This window comes from Tinamus guttatus, unplaced genomic scaffold, assembly GCF_059628265.1.
Source record: "Tinamus guttatus ecotype Peru unplaced genomic scaffold, ASM5962826v1 Tinamus_guttatus_pri_ptg000749l, whole genome shotgun sequence".
Classification (NCBI taxonomy): domain Eukaryota; kingdom Metazoa; phylum Chordata; class Aves; order Tinamiformes; family Tinamidae; genus Tinamus; species Tinamus guttatus.
Genome location: NW_028289283.1, coordinates 1,460,153 through 1,475,520, shown reverse-complemented (window position 1 = coordinate 1,475,520; position 15,368 = coordinate 1,460,153). Strand labels below are relative to the sequence as shown.

Genomic DNA, 15,368 nt, shown 5'->3' with positions numbered 1-15,368 from the left:
CAGATGAAAGGAAGAAATAAATCATGACTCAGAGTTTACTGGTGTATTTGCTGTATAAGAAAAATAATGCCACTGACAAAGGGAATGTAACTTTTTTCTCTTCTGCTGCTAATTCAAGCCTTTGTCTTAAAGAATCACATTGGTGTTGGGTAGACAGCTTGATTTGTTGCCATATATCAGTGCAGAAATAGCAACCTTCGGTGGTCATTTAGTCCAAATTACACGTTGTGTGTGAGGTCAATATGGCCTCTCTACTTTGCTTACTAGAAAGCACCTCTTACTTTATTTTTATACTTTCCCAGTTGTAGCTTATAGCCACATACATACATCTCATATTTTACAGAAGCTGCAATACAGTTTTATAATTAACATAAAATAGTAAGATCTGGAACAGAATGGCTCATTTGGTATGAATCAGCAGAAGTTCACTGAATTCAGTCTCACTGGCTGCCCAGATCTTGGCTAACAAAAATGAATGGCAGGAAAGCCAGATTATTTCCTTTAGGAAAGCAGATTCTTTCGTATCGATCCAGTAGTAGACACATTCCCTTTTCCTTTCACATATCATGTCCATGGAAGCCCTGTACATGCCAAGGCAAAAAATAAAACTATGTCCTATACATAACTGTGAAATGGAAAACATTAAAAAAAAAATAGGGTTGGTTAATAGTCTATCTTCAATACTTAAAAAGCACGAAAGCATATCTGCTATTGATTAAATGACATTTTAGAGTGAACAAGCCAAATGTTATTTATGCTTCTGCCCAGCAAAACCATCCCATGCTTGAGAGCCATTCCATGACTGGGTGTAGTTTCATCATCTCTCACAGATTAAGGAAGGCACAGTCTAGCCAGTTGTTGGACGTCACCTTTATCTTCCTCTTTTAACTTTCTCGTAAGGGAGTGTGGCCTGACAAACTTTGGACACAGCCAAATATACACTCTGGTTATGTTTAATTAAGACTTGGAGCTGACAAAGTTTGGAAAATGTCCATATTCATTCATAAGCAAAGGAAATAATTCATTCTTTCATGTTTACCATATGAAAAATATAACAAAAGCATGGAATTCTACATCTTGACATGTGAGATATTTATTTTTCCCTAGTACTGAATTGTGGCTTATCTCTTCCAGCCATTTCCATATTCCAAATTTGGATTCTCCCACAATGGAAATGCAGTATCTCACCAGTGTTATTCTGCAAGGTAATTTGCTTTCCTCTGTGGTGAATCACTATTCAGCAAACAACTCCTTAGCTTCCTGTATTTCAGTTTGATTTCTAAATCTGATAAGGTCCGCGATTTTCGAAAGGATTCGACTAATTCTATATGAACACCATTTTTCATTGTATTTAGTAAAAAAAGTTCAAAGGCCTGATGTGCTTCACCATTTCCATCGCTGCAAAGACCAAAGTAGGAATAATCCAGCCTTTCACAGATTTTCTTGTACATTCCCGAATAGCTGCTGCCTTCTCTGTAGTTTCCGACACAGGCCATAGATTGCTAAAACCTCTTGGTTCACTCCAGCTTAGCAAATCAATTGCTTTTTGAAACCCATATTGCTTTGGAATTAGCATTTCCCACACCTCAGATTTTATAAAATCCTATTTTAATTTTAGGATCACATCTTCTATATATGTATATCATATATATTTAAGATGTGATTATTTTCTGACATCTAACAAGAATGTCCCTTAAATAATGTGAGTATAGACAAATAAAGAAAGAGCTAGTTGTATGGAAGTTTACTGTGCAAATTCAGGATATTTTCTGTAAGAGAATATATAAATGTTCAGTTCTGCAGAGTGATCTATATGATTGGAGATATGCATACCTATGAGACATTCCTGTCTTCTGTGTGTCTTCTCTTGATGTAAGCATTTTCTTATAGACAAGAGAGATAGAAGTGGAGAAAAAGAACCTAAATTAGTACATGATCACAAAAGATCACTATCTCCTTGAGATTGCTAGGACTTCACATCAGAAAGGCCTACTTTGGATCAAGTCTTCGTGTTGGTCTGTTCTAAACACAACAAAAAAATAGGAAATAAACCCATAACTTTTTCATTGTATTATTTTAAAATAATTCCTGTGTAAAAAACATTAATGCTCAGAGAATAAAACCTGTGGCTCTTGCAAAATTAACCAGTGGCTAATGCATTCTGAAAAAACTTTTATAAATTGGCCTTATATATACTGAGACAGTGGCCTGAATACAAATAAATTGGAGATGCAATATGTTTCCAGATTATCCAGTCACATAGCAAGTGCTGCCTTACTTAGGGATAATTAAAAAATATTTTAGAGATCTAGCCATGGATCAAATTAGCTATGGATTAATCTACTGTCGGAGTGGAATGTCATTTTGGGAATAGCTCTCAGCCAGAAATACTTCTCAGGTGCTCTTGCCTTCTCTTACTCTGGCATGAGGAGTAAGACTTAGCTAAAGGCCAGTGACAAATACTAGTGGGATCTATATAACTAGTGAGCAGGAGAGTCAATTCTTTCCTTTAACCAACTCCACTTCTCTTGTATTGGCACAGTAATACTTAGATCAGGATTTCTGCCCTCCTTTCTCCAGAAGCCTGATCATTTTCTGCTGACTTCATAGCAGCAGTTCTGTGCCTCTCAGCTGGCAGTAGGGAAGGGCATGAATCCAAGGCTCTTTTTTCCAGGCTCCCCCATCACAGACCCACACCAGGATGTAATGTGGATCCTTGTTCTCAATCCTCCCTAGAGCATTTCTTCAGAAGAAGGCACAGTGTGAGGATGTTTGAGCCATCCCTCAAACTCACCTATCCCACTTTATTTTCCTTCTCCATCATGCTGTAAATCACACTGTATAATCTAGATGTCTTTTCCTGGCATCCTCCAAGAAGTCTCTTCCTGCCATTAATGTGAGTGATCGTGTTGCTCTTGGTGGCCCACAAGCCCGAAGACTGGGCTTGGAGCTCCAGCAGAGATCAGTGCACCACAGGGCAGTGCCGAGTGGGCTTATTCGATTTCCATTTCAATAACAACACATGCGCCGAACAATGACTGTGGAAAACAAAATTGAAAGCATAAACATATGCAGATGGAATTCAGAGCCAGGGAAGATTCTGCCAATTTCTGCAGCTTATGCATGCTCAAAATATTTACTTAGGAATTCTTAATTAAATAAACCATTCAGTAGTGGTGTACTGTTTCAGATGTGTCACGATGTCACCACAAAATATGTCAGTGGTTGCTTTTAACAAAGATTCCTTTATAGAGCTTTTTATCAGACGCTCTGGGCTAAGTTTTCAGAATAGCGCACAGAGATTCAAGCTGTTGCAGCTCCCCTTCATCAAATGGGATTTGTGTGGCTAAATCCCTTCATTCCACACCGAAAACAAACGCCTGCCCAACAGCAACTTAAGGTGAACATAGAGTAGCATGGTCAGGGGTGGCATTATGGTAACCCTAAGGGTGCTTGTTCAAAGGATGTACAGTAAGGACACAGGGATCTATTTTGTATCTATATAGATAGATATAAATCTATCTTTGGGCTTTCCGTTTGCCCAAAGAGTCTAAGTGCTTCCAAAACATACTATTTAAGTGGCTAGCTTTCTATATGGGATATTCATCTGAAGCTGCAAAGGCGCAGCAATGTTTGGAATCAGTGAAATGACTGGTTTGAAGCAAACACATACACTTGTAAATGTAAAATAAGAACTTAAGAAAGCTATTCATGAGAAGTACATTTCCGACAAGAAATACTGCATTAAATTTTATGTGATTAAAATTCACATGTTTTCTAGGCCTTGGTGTTTGATTTTTGAGAAGTTTTCAAAGATATTTAGCTTTTATGAAGTGGTCGGTTAGAATATACAATTATTCATATTATTGTGATCTTTCAATTTTTCCAGATAATTTTTGTAAAAAGGAAAGATAGATCTCCCAGAGTGCTTTAGAGAGCTCCCAAAGAGAACACACAGCTGTAACGAAGAATACATTTTGAAGAAGAATTTTCACTTTTTTTGTAACAATCTGCCTTTGCAGAAGTTTCAGAAGTTTGTCTTCCCCTGCCACAAATTTTTGCTTAAATCCAAGACTATGCCACCAGATGTATTTATTTTTTCACAGATTTATGAACTCAACAGTTCAGAATTGCAATGGAGAAGACAGGCCTTCCAAAGTAGCGCTGCTCACATTTGGCTTGTTGTAATTTTGAACTGCCAGATCCTAGCCAAACCCAGATTCAGATCTTCAGATTTTTTTTTTTTTAATTTTGATTTAACTGTTTATAATTATAGCTCAGTTTCCATGCTAGCATTTCCCTTGGATTAATGATTGATGATTAAGAGAAGTAAAGACTCTTCATAAGGCCATCACCACTATTAATTGTTTTGGAAGTGCAGCACGGTCCCACTAATGCTAAGCAGATAACTCACGTGGATGACCTAGTGTCCAGCTCCAAAATGTGCTCAGTGCGGTCTGGTCACAATTACAGTAAAATGCACCAGAAATCTTAACAAAACACTGCACTCAGGATTTCCTTGCGATAGGAATCAAGGGAATTTGCACCGCAAAGAAAGATTAGATGGGAGAAGATGCCAAGATGTGGCGTGCGGATCTGCCTTTTGACAGCTATAAAGCAGAGCTTTCTCCATCTAGCAACCAATGCAGCCTTCAACCTGCCAAGGGCCAGGAGCGCAGCACGAGCCTGCAGAATGTGTGACAGATGCACAAACTGAGGGATGCCACAAGAAATAGCAGAGAGGAAACTTGAAATGCTGCTGGGTGCATTTCTTTAATATAAATAATGTTTTTCCCAAAAACTTCGGTTTCATGATTCAGCATTTCTGTTGGCACCAAAATTATAGTAACAATTTAAAAATAGGTTCAACAAGGCTGAGAGAATATGCTGGTAAGTTCAGACCAAAGAGGAGGAAGTCCCTGGAAGAGTAGTAGTAATAAATAGTAGTAATAAAAAAACCTGAGACTCCCCCCTCCCCTTCACCCGGTAATTACAATTTAATGCTTTTAATAGGAACAGGAATAGGAATGTTTGCAAACAGGCAGTAATTACAATATCCTCACAATAACTTCTGAGGCAGATATGATCACGCTTATTTTATGGATGAATAAACTGACTCACTGTATTAAAATACTTTGACCAAGACCTGCTAGAAAAACAATGGGAGACCAAAGAATGCACTCTAACACACTGACCCAATTATTAAATAATAGCAATGTGTATGGAAGAAGCAACCAAATTGAAAATTATACATAAGATACCTACCGTAGCCAACTCTTTCCTGTTTTCTTTTGTTTTGTAAGTCACATGTGTTTGCTGTTCAACTTGAAACATAGTTAGCTGGAACTGCTGGGGCTCAGCAGTTTTTTAGGGAAAAAAAAAAGAAGAAAAACAGAAAAAAAAAAGCTATTTGAAACTGGTTGCTGAAGATGAGGAACACTCAGAGCCATAGTCCTGTTACTGGCTAATGACAGGCAGCAAGCCAAAGGTGTCCTTGGCAAGTCACTGATGATCTGGCACCCAGCAGACCAGACTTGGGTCCCACTTCCTGTCTTCAACCTCAGAGCATTGACTCAAGCTAAGAGCACATTCCCAAGGACCCAACCTTCGGCTCCTTCGGACTTAGGTTTTCTTAGGTTCTGGAAAATGACTAAAAATTCATTGTTTTTCTCAGCTGATCCACTTTCTGTGTTTATGTAGCAACACTCTGACAGACATAATATAACTGTTCTGAATTTCTCTTGGACTCTCTCAATCATAAAAACTGTTGAATATGTTTTATTATTGACTACAGAGTCTCATGTCATCCTAGTTTCCTCAGATTGCACTTGCATTTATTGCATTAATTTATTGCATTCATGGACTTTGCTGGTACCTAAAGGTGGGAGGGCTGTTCCTGCAGCTTTAGAAACCCACCAGCTTTCAAGGGCAAAACTGATAATAGCAAGGAAGAGGAGGGCATGGTGTTGGTAGGAGAAGTTTTATTCCTAGTGGTGGTAATGTGCAAACCCCAAGAACACAGCTTGACACTCAAGTGCTGGGATGAATTTGCAGAACTAGTAGTTAAAGGCTTATTTTTTTTTGCTGTGAAATTTGCTTGGGAATTATTAGGACAAATAAGCATGGGACCTAGCAATGCGATTTACAGCGGAGCATTTCACTCAGAGCCCAACTGCATCTGTGAGCTGCCCTCACTGCTGCTTCCCTGTAAGCCAAATTCCCCCTGTGAACTCTCCTGGAGTCTGTTTGAGATCCGTATGCACAGTGGGTAACTGCATTACTAATTCTGTTTCCTGAGCATTCAAACTATTATGTTTTCTTAGTGACAGAGAAAGGCATTCAACTACTGCTCTGTATATTGAAAGGTGTAATGCTGTAGGATATTGTGTGGCTGGATATACTCATACTCTGTATAAAATACCTTTCCCGCATCATCACTTTAATAACATAAAAGAAGCAGATTTGGCTTCTAGCATGATTCAAAAAAGGATGCAGGCATTTTATAGTGTATGGGACTGCACTATAGTGTAGGGAATAGTGTATGTTTCTGAATACAATGCATCATCTATAAAAGAAATATTTTTTTTGCTGCTTTTCACTCTTTATTGCAATATTTTGAGACTATACATTACACATTCAGTGGAGAGTCCCTGACCCAGATAGAGAAATGCTTTAATTTTTAAAATGAAATTTTGTTATTTTTTCCTATGCTTTTGAATATAGTTAGAATTCAGAAGTTACTACCTATTGTACAGAACACAGAATCTCATTCTCTCTATATCAAATTCATATTTTTTAATATCATCATATCTCATGAAAAATCCACATTTAAATACATCATTGTTTAAATATTTTATACTGTTATTTGAGTAGTGGTGGGCCAGAAAAAAATCTTAACCCAAAACCTGCATGAATCTTGGTGACTCACTGGATCCAGTTTATACTCCAACTTTGTTCCTCAGTTTGCAGAGGAACAAGAATTAAAGCTAGAGGTCCGAGCACTCATATTCCAAACACTGTGAGTGGTCAGAGCTGCAAGTACATTTTGCTCTTATTTTTGTTTAATAGGAACTACCACATGGCATGTGTGCTCTGTATTTGCAATACCTTGTCTCTATATCTATAAAACCCCAAACCATAAAAAAGGCAAATTTTTCATAAATTGTTAACTTTGGAAAAGATGCACAAATACCTATTAAAGGCAGAGTGAATCATCATGGAATTTTCATTCCACAGTAAAACTGGTATTTCATTTTGACCAGGGAAGAGTTCTTCATTTCACCCTTTTTGCTCTGGCTTTATTGAAATTTATTGAAACAGCAAAATGAAACACTCTGATTTTGTTGAAATGCAACATTTATGTAATTTTTCAGTTACCTTTGAAATGAAGTCAATAAATTCTTACAAAATGCTTAAAATTTGTTCAGTCAGCGTTTTCTAAAAAGAGCATTTCCAGTGGGATACTTTAAACACTAACATTAATGGCTTAAGTGTATGTTCAAGACAGAGCAAAAGGTAATGGGGAATTTGCTTTTTATCTTTTTGTTAACCTATACATATGGCAACTTCTCTTAGTGGGAAACTTGACTTAAACCCAAAGTGCCGTGAACACAACTATCTTTACACGTACAGAGAATGTCAACAGCAGCATTGGCTGGGAAAATACAACTACCCATTTCAATATCCAGTTTGGGGCAAACTAAAGCAGGGAGCAGGTTTGCAGAGCTACTACAATGCAGCCAGCAAGGATCAAGCAAGGATCCTAAATAGCATATTTATAGCATCATTATGGAGCAGGATGCTTTAAGCTATGTGCTTGGCGAGGTCTGTTCTACTAATACAACTGTACAACTCTTTCCACACTTGCTAGCTTTCTCAGAGGCAAATCAAACATCCCTGCATGGCACTGGATAGATGAGACGAGGTATTATTGAATGTGTTACTGTGTGTTACTATTACTATTACTTAAAACTTTGCCTTCAAAGATGTTGAAAAATGAGCCTGTAAAGCTGTTGAAAAGTGAGCTGACAAATGAAAAAAAAAAAAGCATTAAACTGAAAACATATGGCAGGTGCAAGTTATATGCAAGTTTTATAATTTCTGAAAATATACTTAAAGAATGAGAACTACAAATGTTTCTGGTCTGGATGGCACATATTAAGGATCACCTATATGTGCTCCATGATATTTGCCAGGTCTGAAAGTGCTGTTATGCTAGTGAACTTCTATTAATTTCTCTGTACTCTGAGAATAATAATGGGCAAGAGGGTTGGTAGAGTCAAGTCTTTCTCTAAATTGTGCCCAATGGTTTCAAATACAGGATGTCTGAAATAATTAAAATGCTGATTCTGAATCTAAGCCATTCCAAGCAGACCTGAGCTTCAGAGATTTTCAGACTTCGATTATCCATGTCCCTCGGTTTCTCCTTTTAAATATTACTTGCTTTCTACATCTCGTTAGTTCACAGCTGTGTGTAGGACTGATACTTGAAGGGCCAAAATTCCATGAGGGCCAGTGTCTCATGGCACAAACTGAGCTAGGAATTACTGCAAGATTTCCAAACCCATTTGCCAGACCAGAGAGGTTGGGATAAGTCTGCATAATTATAGGAACCCAGCTTCCAGACCTTCCCTGTTTGTCCAGTGTCTTGCCTGCCACACAACAGTGTGCAGCAACTGCGGCTAATGGCCTCAATCCCATTATAATGTATCTTTCTGCTTTTCTTCAGAGCTTTGTCATCCGTGGTGGCTTTAGGAGCTAATATAATCTGCAACAAAATCCCAGGCTTGGCCCCTCGACAACGAGCGATCTGCCAGAGCCGCCCCGATGCCATCATCGTGATTGGAGAAGGGGCACAAATGGGAATCAATGAATGCCAGTACCAGTTCCGGTACGGGAGGTGGAACTGCTCTGCACTGGGGGAGAAAACGGTCTTTGGACAAGAGCTTCGAGTAGGTAAGGGAGTCACTAAAGAGTGCTAAAATGTTGCATAGGGTTGTTTGTATTTTAGCTTTCCCGCTGTGGTCTTGCAAAGGTCTACATCCCTTAGGTGTTTGCTTACTGGAGCTAAACAGTGATACTCCCAGAACAACAGCGGTCTTCATTTTATCTTTTCACTCACTGAATAATATTTTGCAAGAGATAAGAAATCTTTACTGCTTTCCAGGTAACCTTCCATAACTGTGTGATTTCATACCCAGAAATGACCCTGATGCCTCCACAGACACCTAAGGACACAGCCATCACCCTCCCTTCTGTTGTCATGACAAATGTGTTGCATACCACAGCTAGTCAAAATGGAAATAAGATCAGCTCCAAAAAAACATCCATGGACCCCCAACTGGGTTTCCCAATTAACTGATAGAAATACAGTGCACATGTCATTGGCTTTGAACTCAAAAATGTTTGCATATTGGGTCAGAGTTTTCTTTGGGTGATTTTTTGTTTAATTCAATTGTTCAGGTGAGTCTTCTCCCTGCAACACAGTTGAATGTGGTCAGATGTAAGGTCTCTTTAAAAATACTTGAAAAACGGCATAACATTTCAACCCATTTGTGCTAAGAGGAAATGGCTTACATGGTGCTTTGACTGTTACTGGAGATTGTAGAATCATAGAATCATTATGGTTGGAAAAGACCTTTAAGGTCATGGAGTTCAACCGTAAACCCTTCAACACCATATCTGCTAAACCATGTCCCTAAGCGCTGCATCTACGCATTTCTTCTTCAACACTGCCAGGGACAGTGACTCCACCACTTCCCTGGGCAACCTGTTCTGATGTTTCACCACTCTTTCTGTGTAGAAATTCTTCCTAATGTCTAACCTGAACCTCCTTTGGCATAACTTAAGGCCATTTCCTCTTGTCCTAGCTGTAGTTATTCTGGAGAAGACATTGACTCCTGCCTCACTGCAACCTATCTTCAGGTAGCTGTAGAGAGTGATAAGGTCTCCCATGAGCCTTTTCTTCTCCAGACTAAATAACTCCAGCTCCCTCAGCTGTTCTTCATGAGGTCTGTGCTCCAGCCCCTTCACCAGCTTCATTGCCCTTCTTCGGACACTCTCTAGCACCTCAATGTCTTTCTTGTAGAGAGTGGCCCAAAACAGAACACAGTAATCGAGATCAAGGTTGTGATTTATTTTTCTAACAACACAAGTGTGAAGTGAACATTAAAACACTGAGGTATACTTAATGACTGAACTGAACTGTGTATTTTTCAAAGAATATACAAATCTGAGGATCTGAATGAAGTTGGCGTGTTTTAAGGGTATAGTGGCTTAGATATAAACTAGTGGAATAGAGGAAGTCCCTTGACATCGGAGGAACTGAGTTACCCCAACAATCTCTTTTATCGTCTGCAACCAGTAGTCCTTACTGGATGGCAGGAGTGGAGAGGGCTAAGACTAGTAATAATCCCTTCTCTTCCTGCCCCAGATTAATGTCAAAAGAAAACTCTGAGCTTTTTGGTAGAATTTCATTTTGGTCATGAAAATCTAGATAGTGAGGTAGGAATTTACTAGGCATTCAATGTTGCTTGTCAGTGTTTCTGTCCACATTTCTCTTATGATATGTCTGTTTAGAGAATTCTTGCCCAATTTTTGTTTCTTTCAAAGACTGTAACTAGAAGGCATGAAAACATCCTCAAGACACTGTATATAGGAAATAACCTAACACCTGATTTTTGACCTTAAATGAATGAAAAGCACCCTCACACACATTTAATAACCTGTCTTAGCAGTTAGAAACACAGCTCTGCTCCTCCTTGGCTGATTTTATGCTTGTCTGTCTTCAGTTGAAGGCCAAACTGATGTTGCTAGCAGAAAACATATCAGTGCGTGATATGATTGTATTTTTTTTATGCTTCACTCTCTTGATCTACCAAAGCCTGTACACATGCCCTGACCATTAAACAGGTAAGTTCTCCTAACTTTTGGGAGACAGTTTATGCCCTTGAACAGTGACGTAGCCTGCAGTGCTGTACTGTTGTGTCATTCCTAAACTTTCTAGTGAGAATATTTTCACCACTCTGCTTTCCTCTTTAAATTGAGAGCCTTGTGGAGCCTTATCAGCAGCTTGTATGTACTCATGAGTAGCAATCCTTTTCACTGGTGAGGCTGTCTTTTCATCCTTGGAAAGCTTGCAAGTGAGCACAGTCAAATGTCTAAAGAATACTAAGGACCCATTCTGAACATTTCTATACAAAATAAGAGCCACAGGGAACAATGATTATTTGACATAAGGACAGACCAGCTATCAGGATAGTCAGAGTACGCGAACGCTCAAAACCAAGATTTTCTTGAGCTGTTCTTTAGGTCACATGTGCCAAAATGTTCACCATATTCCTGACCTCTTCACCGAACCTGGGTGGTTTCTTGCAATTCTGAAATGACTGATGTGGAATTTGGTGAATTCTTTTATGACTTAACCCAAACACAGGCAAAACTTGGCAGTTGCAGCTGAGTTTTGCTTTGACATTTGTTGGGTGTGAAACCACACAGACTATAACCCAAGGAAAAAGTTTACATGACCCCTGCCAACTGAACCAGATGAGTTCCATGCAGGTCTATAAAGGCTTCCATAATCCACATGTCTTTATTTGTTTTATTAGTGGAGTAGCACCCAGAGACGATGTGGTCAGTATCTGGGAAAAAGACAGAGTTTAGGAAATGGTGGTGTTACACTGGAGGAGGGAAAAAAAAAAGTGAAAAAGGGGACAAAGTCAAAATATACATATTTAAACTTAAAAGGTTCAAAAACTTGTAAGCATAAGTATTCACATATGTAACAAAAACACATCTGCATCTGACAGATACAGAAACATTAAGCCAGACATTTGGTTCTGACTGAGTAGACTGAAGAAAGGATTAAGCCTAAGGAAAAGGAAAGGCAGTATTTTGATTGCTGTTGTTATTCATTTCCCCCAAGGGAAAGCTCTTGGAGCTTCTTCCCAGAACCTCTTAAGGAGAAGAATAATCAAGGTGAGGTATTCAGGTTATAGAAAACACCCTTCTTTAGCTATCAGGCCAAGGCTTTATCACTGTCACTGAGTAGTGGATGTTTAGGAGTACTCTAATCTGCAACCCAATGCAGCACCCTCCTCCGACCTCCCCTCTCTGCTCCAGAACTCCCAAACTCACCCAACTTGAGTTTTTTCCAACAGCTGTGGATCAGATGCAACCAGCCACTTCTTGGGAGCCAGTGAGGCCCAAGTGTGTACCTCTTCTGGCACAACCAAGAAGCAACCAGAAGGTGTGACATAAAACCAGTTGTCTAGCCTTTTCTCTCCCAGGATCCCACTATGCCAGAGGAATTCCCAAAACATTACCTATGCTGAATTAGAGCTGAGTTCTTTTTTTCCAAGAAGGTACTTCAATGAATGAGTGGTGTATCATGCATTTAATATATGAGAACTGTATTAAAAACTATGCATAGAGGTTGTTCAGAGAACAAAATAACAACTCTAGCAATTATGTTATTCATATTTATGTGAAAGATTTATAGCAACCAGAGATAAAAAGCGACAGAGGGATTCATATTAGTAGCATGAACAAAGGATGTAGCATGGGATGAATTAGCTGAGCATTGCGTGTAGTTTTTTTCTTGTGTATTTATAGCTGGGAACATTTCCATAATCATTGTGCCCCCAAATAAAAGTGTCACTGCTACACTCAGTTTACTCACTCTGTCCCTGTGCATGCTTATATTTGATATCTTGCTACCCCTATCTTTAGTATTCGTTTCAACTTCTCACATAAAGGCACTTTTGCACTTTCCACTCTCTCTGCTTGCTACAAGATGTCTTCTTTGACCAATAAATTCACAGGTTAATAGGTTTATCGTGTATCAATCAGTATTACATACTTGCTATTGAAGGATTAATGTCCTATATATCTGTTCAAGCCAACGCTCCTGATTTGGACATATACAGAGTCTGATCCTCTCAGGTTATTGATGCAAAGGAACTTCAGAGCTGAGGACTGGTCTAAATTGCCTCAAATGGTGGTTGCAGCAATCTCTTGTAAAGATGACTCTAAAACATACGGATCATTAATAACAGTTGGAAGCAAATAACTACTTGGCAGCAAATAAGTAGCCAGTGTAGCCTCTAAAGCATATAGTCAGAATCAATAACAGAAGTGAAATCTACTGTTGTTTTGAAGTGCACTATCCTGGCTAATCATTTGTGCATTGACTGTTTCCTCTGCATTTCTTCAGACCGAGGCACTCACAGATTGCTCTGGGCAATGTTAAATCCAGGGCAAAAATAAAGCACAGAAGGTAAAAATGCCTTTGAAAAAAATAACTGACAAGATATCCAAAATAATCTGTAGATGCCTGCTTTCTTAGACTCAAGATATGGAAAACAATTGGCTTTAGTGATGTTCACATGGCTGTGCTTCATGTACTTGATAAGGTCTCAAAGATAACTTTTCAGACACGGTGCAGGGAAAAAAAAACTCATTGAGACAGAAACCTGACAAGGAAGAATCAACAAAACATGGAACAAAAATCAAGAGGGTACTGACATGCTGAAGGTTTGTAAATCTCTGACCTACTTTTTGTAGATATCTGACATCTTGAAAGGATGCTTCTGCAGTGAGGCTAACTCTTACTTGCAATGAGTGATTTAAGAGAAGGGCAGCATTTAAGGATCTTCTTATTACCATGCATTACACACTCTGGACAGAAAAGTGGAGAGAGGGAAGAGAAAACTAAAATTTTAAGTGCTACCATAATTGGTGCATGCATTTTATGAACTCACAGGTGAAGAACATCTTACAAGCTATTTGGAGAAATAAAGTAGAACATCATATTTAGATACCCAGATTGACTCATGCACACAAAAGCACAAGACACCTAAGAAGACAAGTGTATTTTTGAATGGAAGATTAAGGAACAGAGGAGAGTATCTTCTGAAGGAAAGACACTCATAAACAAAGTGGTAATTTGTATGTTTACACTGGAAACAAAGAGCTAAACCCACATTGGATCCCAGTGTTTTAGTTCTGGGCCTAAAGAGAGTATCTCTGAAAGATGTGCAAGTGATGGCATCATGGAGAAATAGTTGGCATTTTATCATACATGCTGTGGGGGTGTCAGACAGTAAATTCTTCTCAGTTCAGGCCATATATAGGCTTAATTAAATTTGGATTCAGATTCACATCTGAATTCAGTCGTTTTTATTCCAGGCTATGATAGTGGTTTAACCAAGATGCCAAATGTTCATAAAAAGTTCCTACCAAAAATGGGAGGAGTAGAGAGAATCATTATTCTCCAAAAATGGAAATTTACATCCAGGCAGATATATTAATCTGGTACAGTAGTGTCTAGTACGGTATGATTTGTCTGACTCTGAAAGCTTGGCTTTCGGTACAAGCAGAAAGCTTCCAATACATGAAGACAGGCGGCATTCTTAGGAATGCTTTACAACCATACTTGTGTTATAATGCTATCAGCAAATCATAAAGAGAACCATAAATGAATCCAGATAGTGTGCCTAAAGTAAGTACACTTCTATCTCTCTATTTGCCTTTCTTTCCTCCTGCCATGTCTTTCTTTCAGTTACTTTATACTCTCATTTTCCAACTTTTAATCAATTTACATTGAGAGTTATATATTTATTAATGCTTAATAATATTAATATATCAGGTTGACTCTAAGTATATTATTCTAACATATGTGTACTTATTATGAGAAAATCTATCTTTATGGACTTGCATTAGATCCAATGAAAACAATATGGGGGAAAGAAAGGAATCATACAGCTGGAAGCAATTTGGAGCGGAAAAATGAGTTGGAATTAGATTATTTTAAATGTGATACAGAGCAGGGTAGACCCCTTACCAACAGAAAGACATAATTATTTTTGTCATAACAGTAGGTGCTATGATTGGTTTAGGCATTTGTCAGTTACAGTGAACCTCAATTGCACAGTGGCCTCTGGAGCGAGTGTGGAAAGATTCTTAGTCTATTGCTACTGTCAGAGAGAGAGCATGGTTCCACATTACAACGCCCTATTAGCATTCAAGCCAATGATCAGTGAAATTTGTTTTCATGGATTTGAACAGTTAGCTGAGTTGATGCAAGAGGTAACTCCTCAGGGGATGGCATCAGCTTTCCACTCTTACTGAAGCAGGCAATTTGGGAGGGCAGGCACACAGGAGATATTCACTCAGCTGCTATCTGTGCTAAGACTGTGCACAATCTACAGAAGATCACGTAATACCAGTACAAATTGCTCCTCTTTTTTGAACATGGCTACTTTGGAATGATTGCTGATATCTATTTTACATACTGTCATGCGGAGCCGCTGCATTTGCAATAGTGTGTTTATTTAAACTGGTGGATGATATAAATACTGTGGCAAATT

The 15,368-nt window shown here is 38.6% G+C and overlaps 1 protein-coding gene across 1 annotated transcript in view; it reads left to right on the top strand.

Moving 5' to 3' along the window:
• The window catches only part of WNT7B (Wnt family member 7B), an 80,318-nt gene that overhangs the window by 33,111 nt on the left and 31,839 nt on the right, over positions 1-15,368 (top strand). The window contains exon 2 of the mRNA XM_010213407.2: positions 8,729-8,955. Coding sequence (XP_010211709.1) covers positions 8,729-8,955 — 227 coding nt within the window. The remainder of the gene's footprint in view (positions 1-8,728; positions 8,956-15,368) is intronic.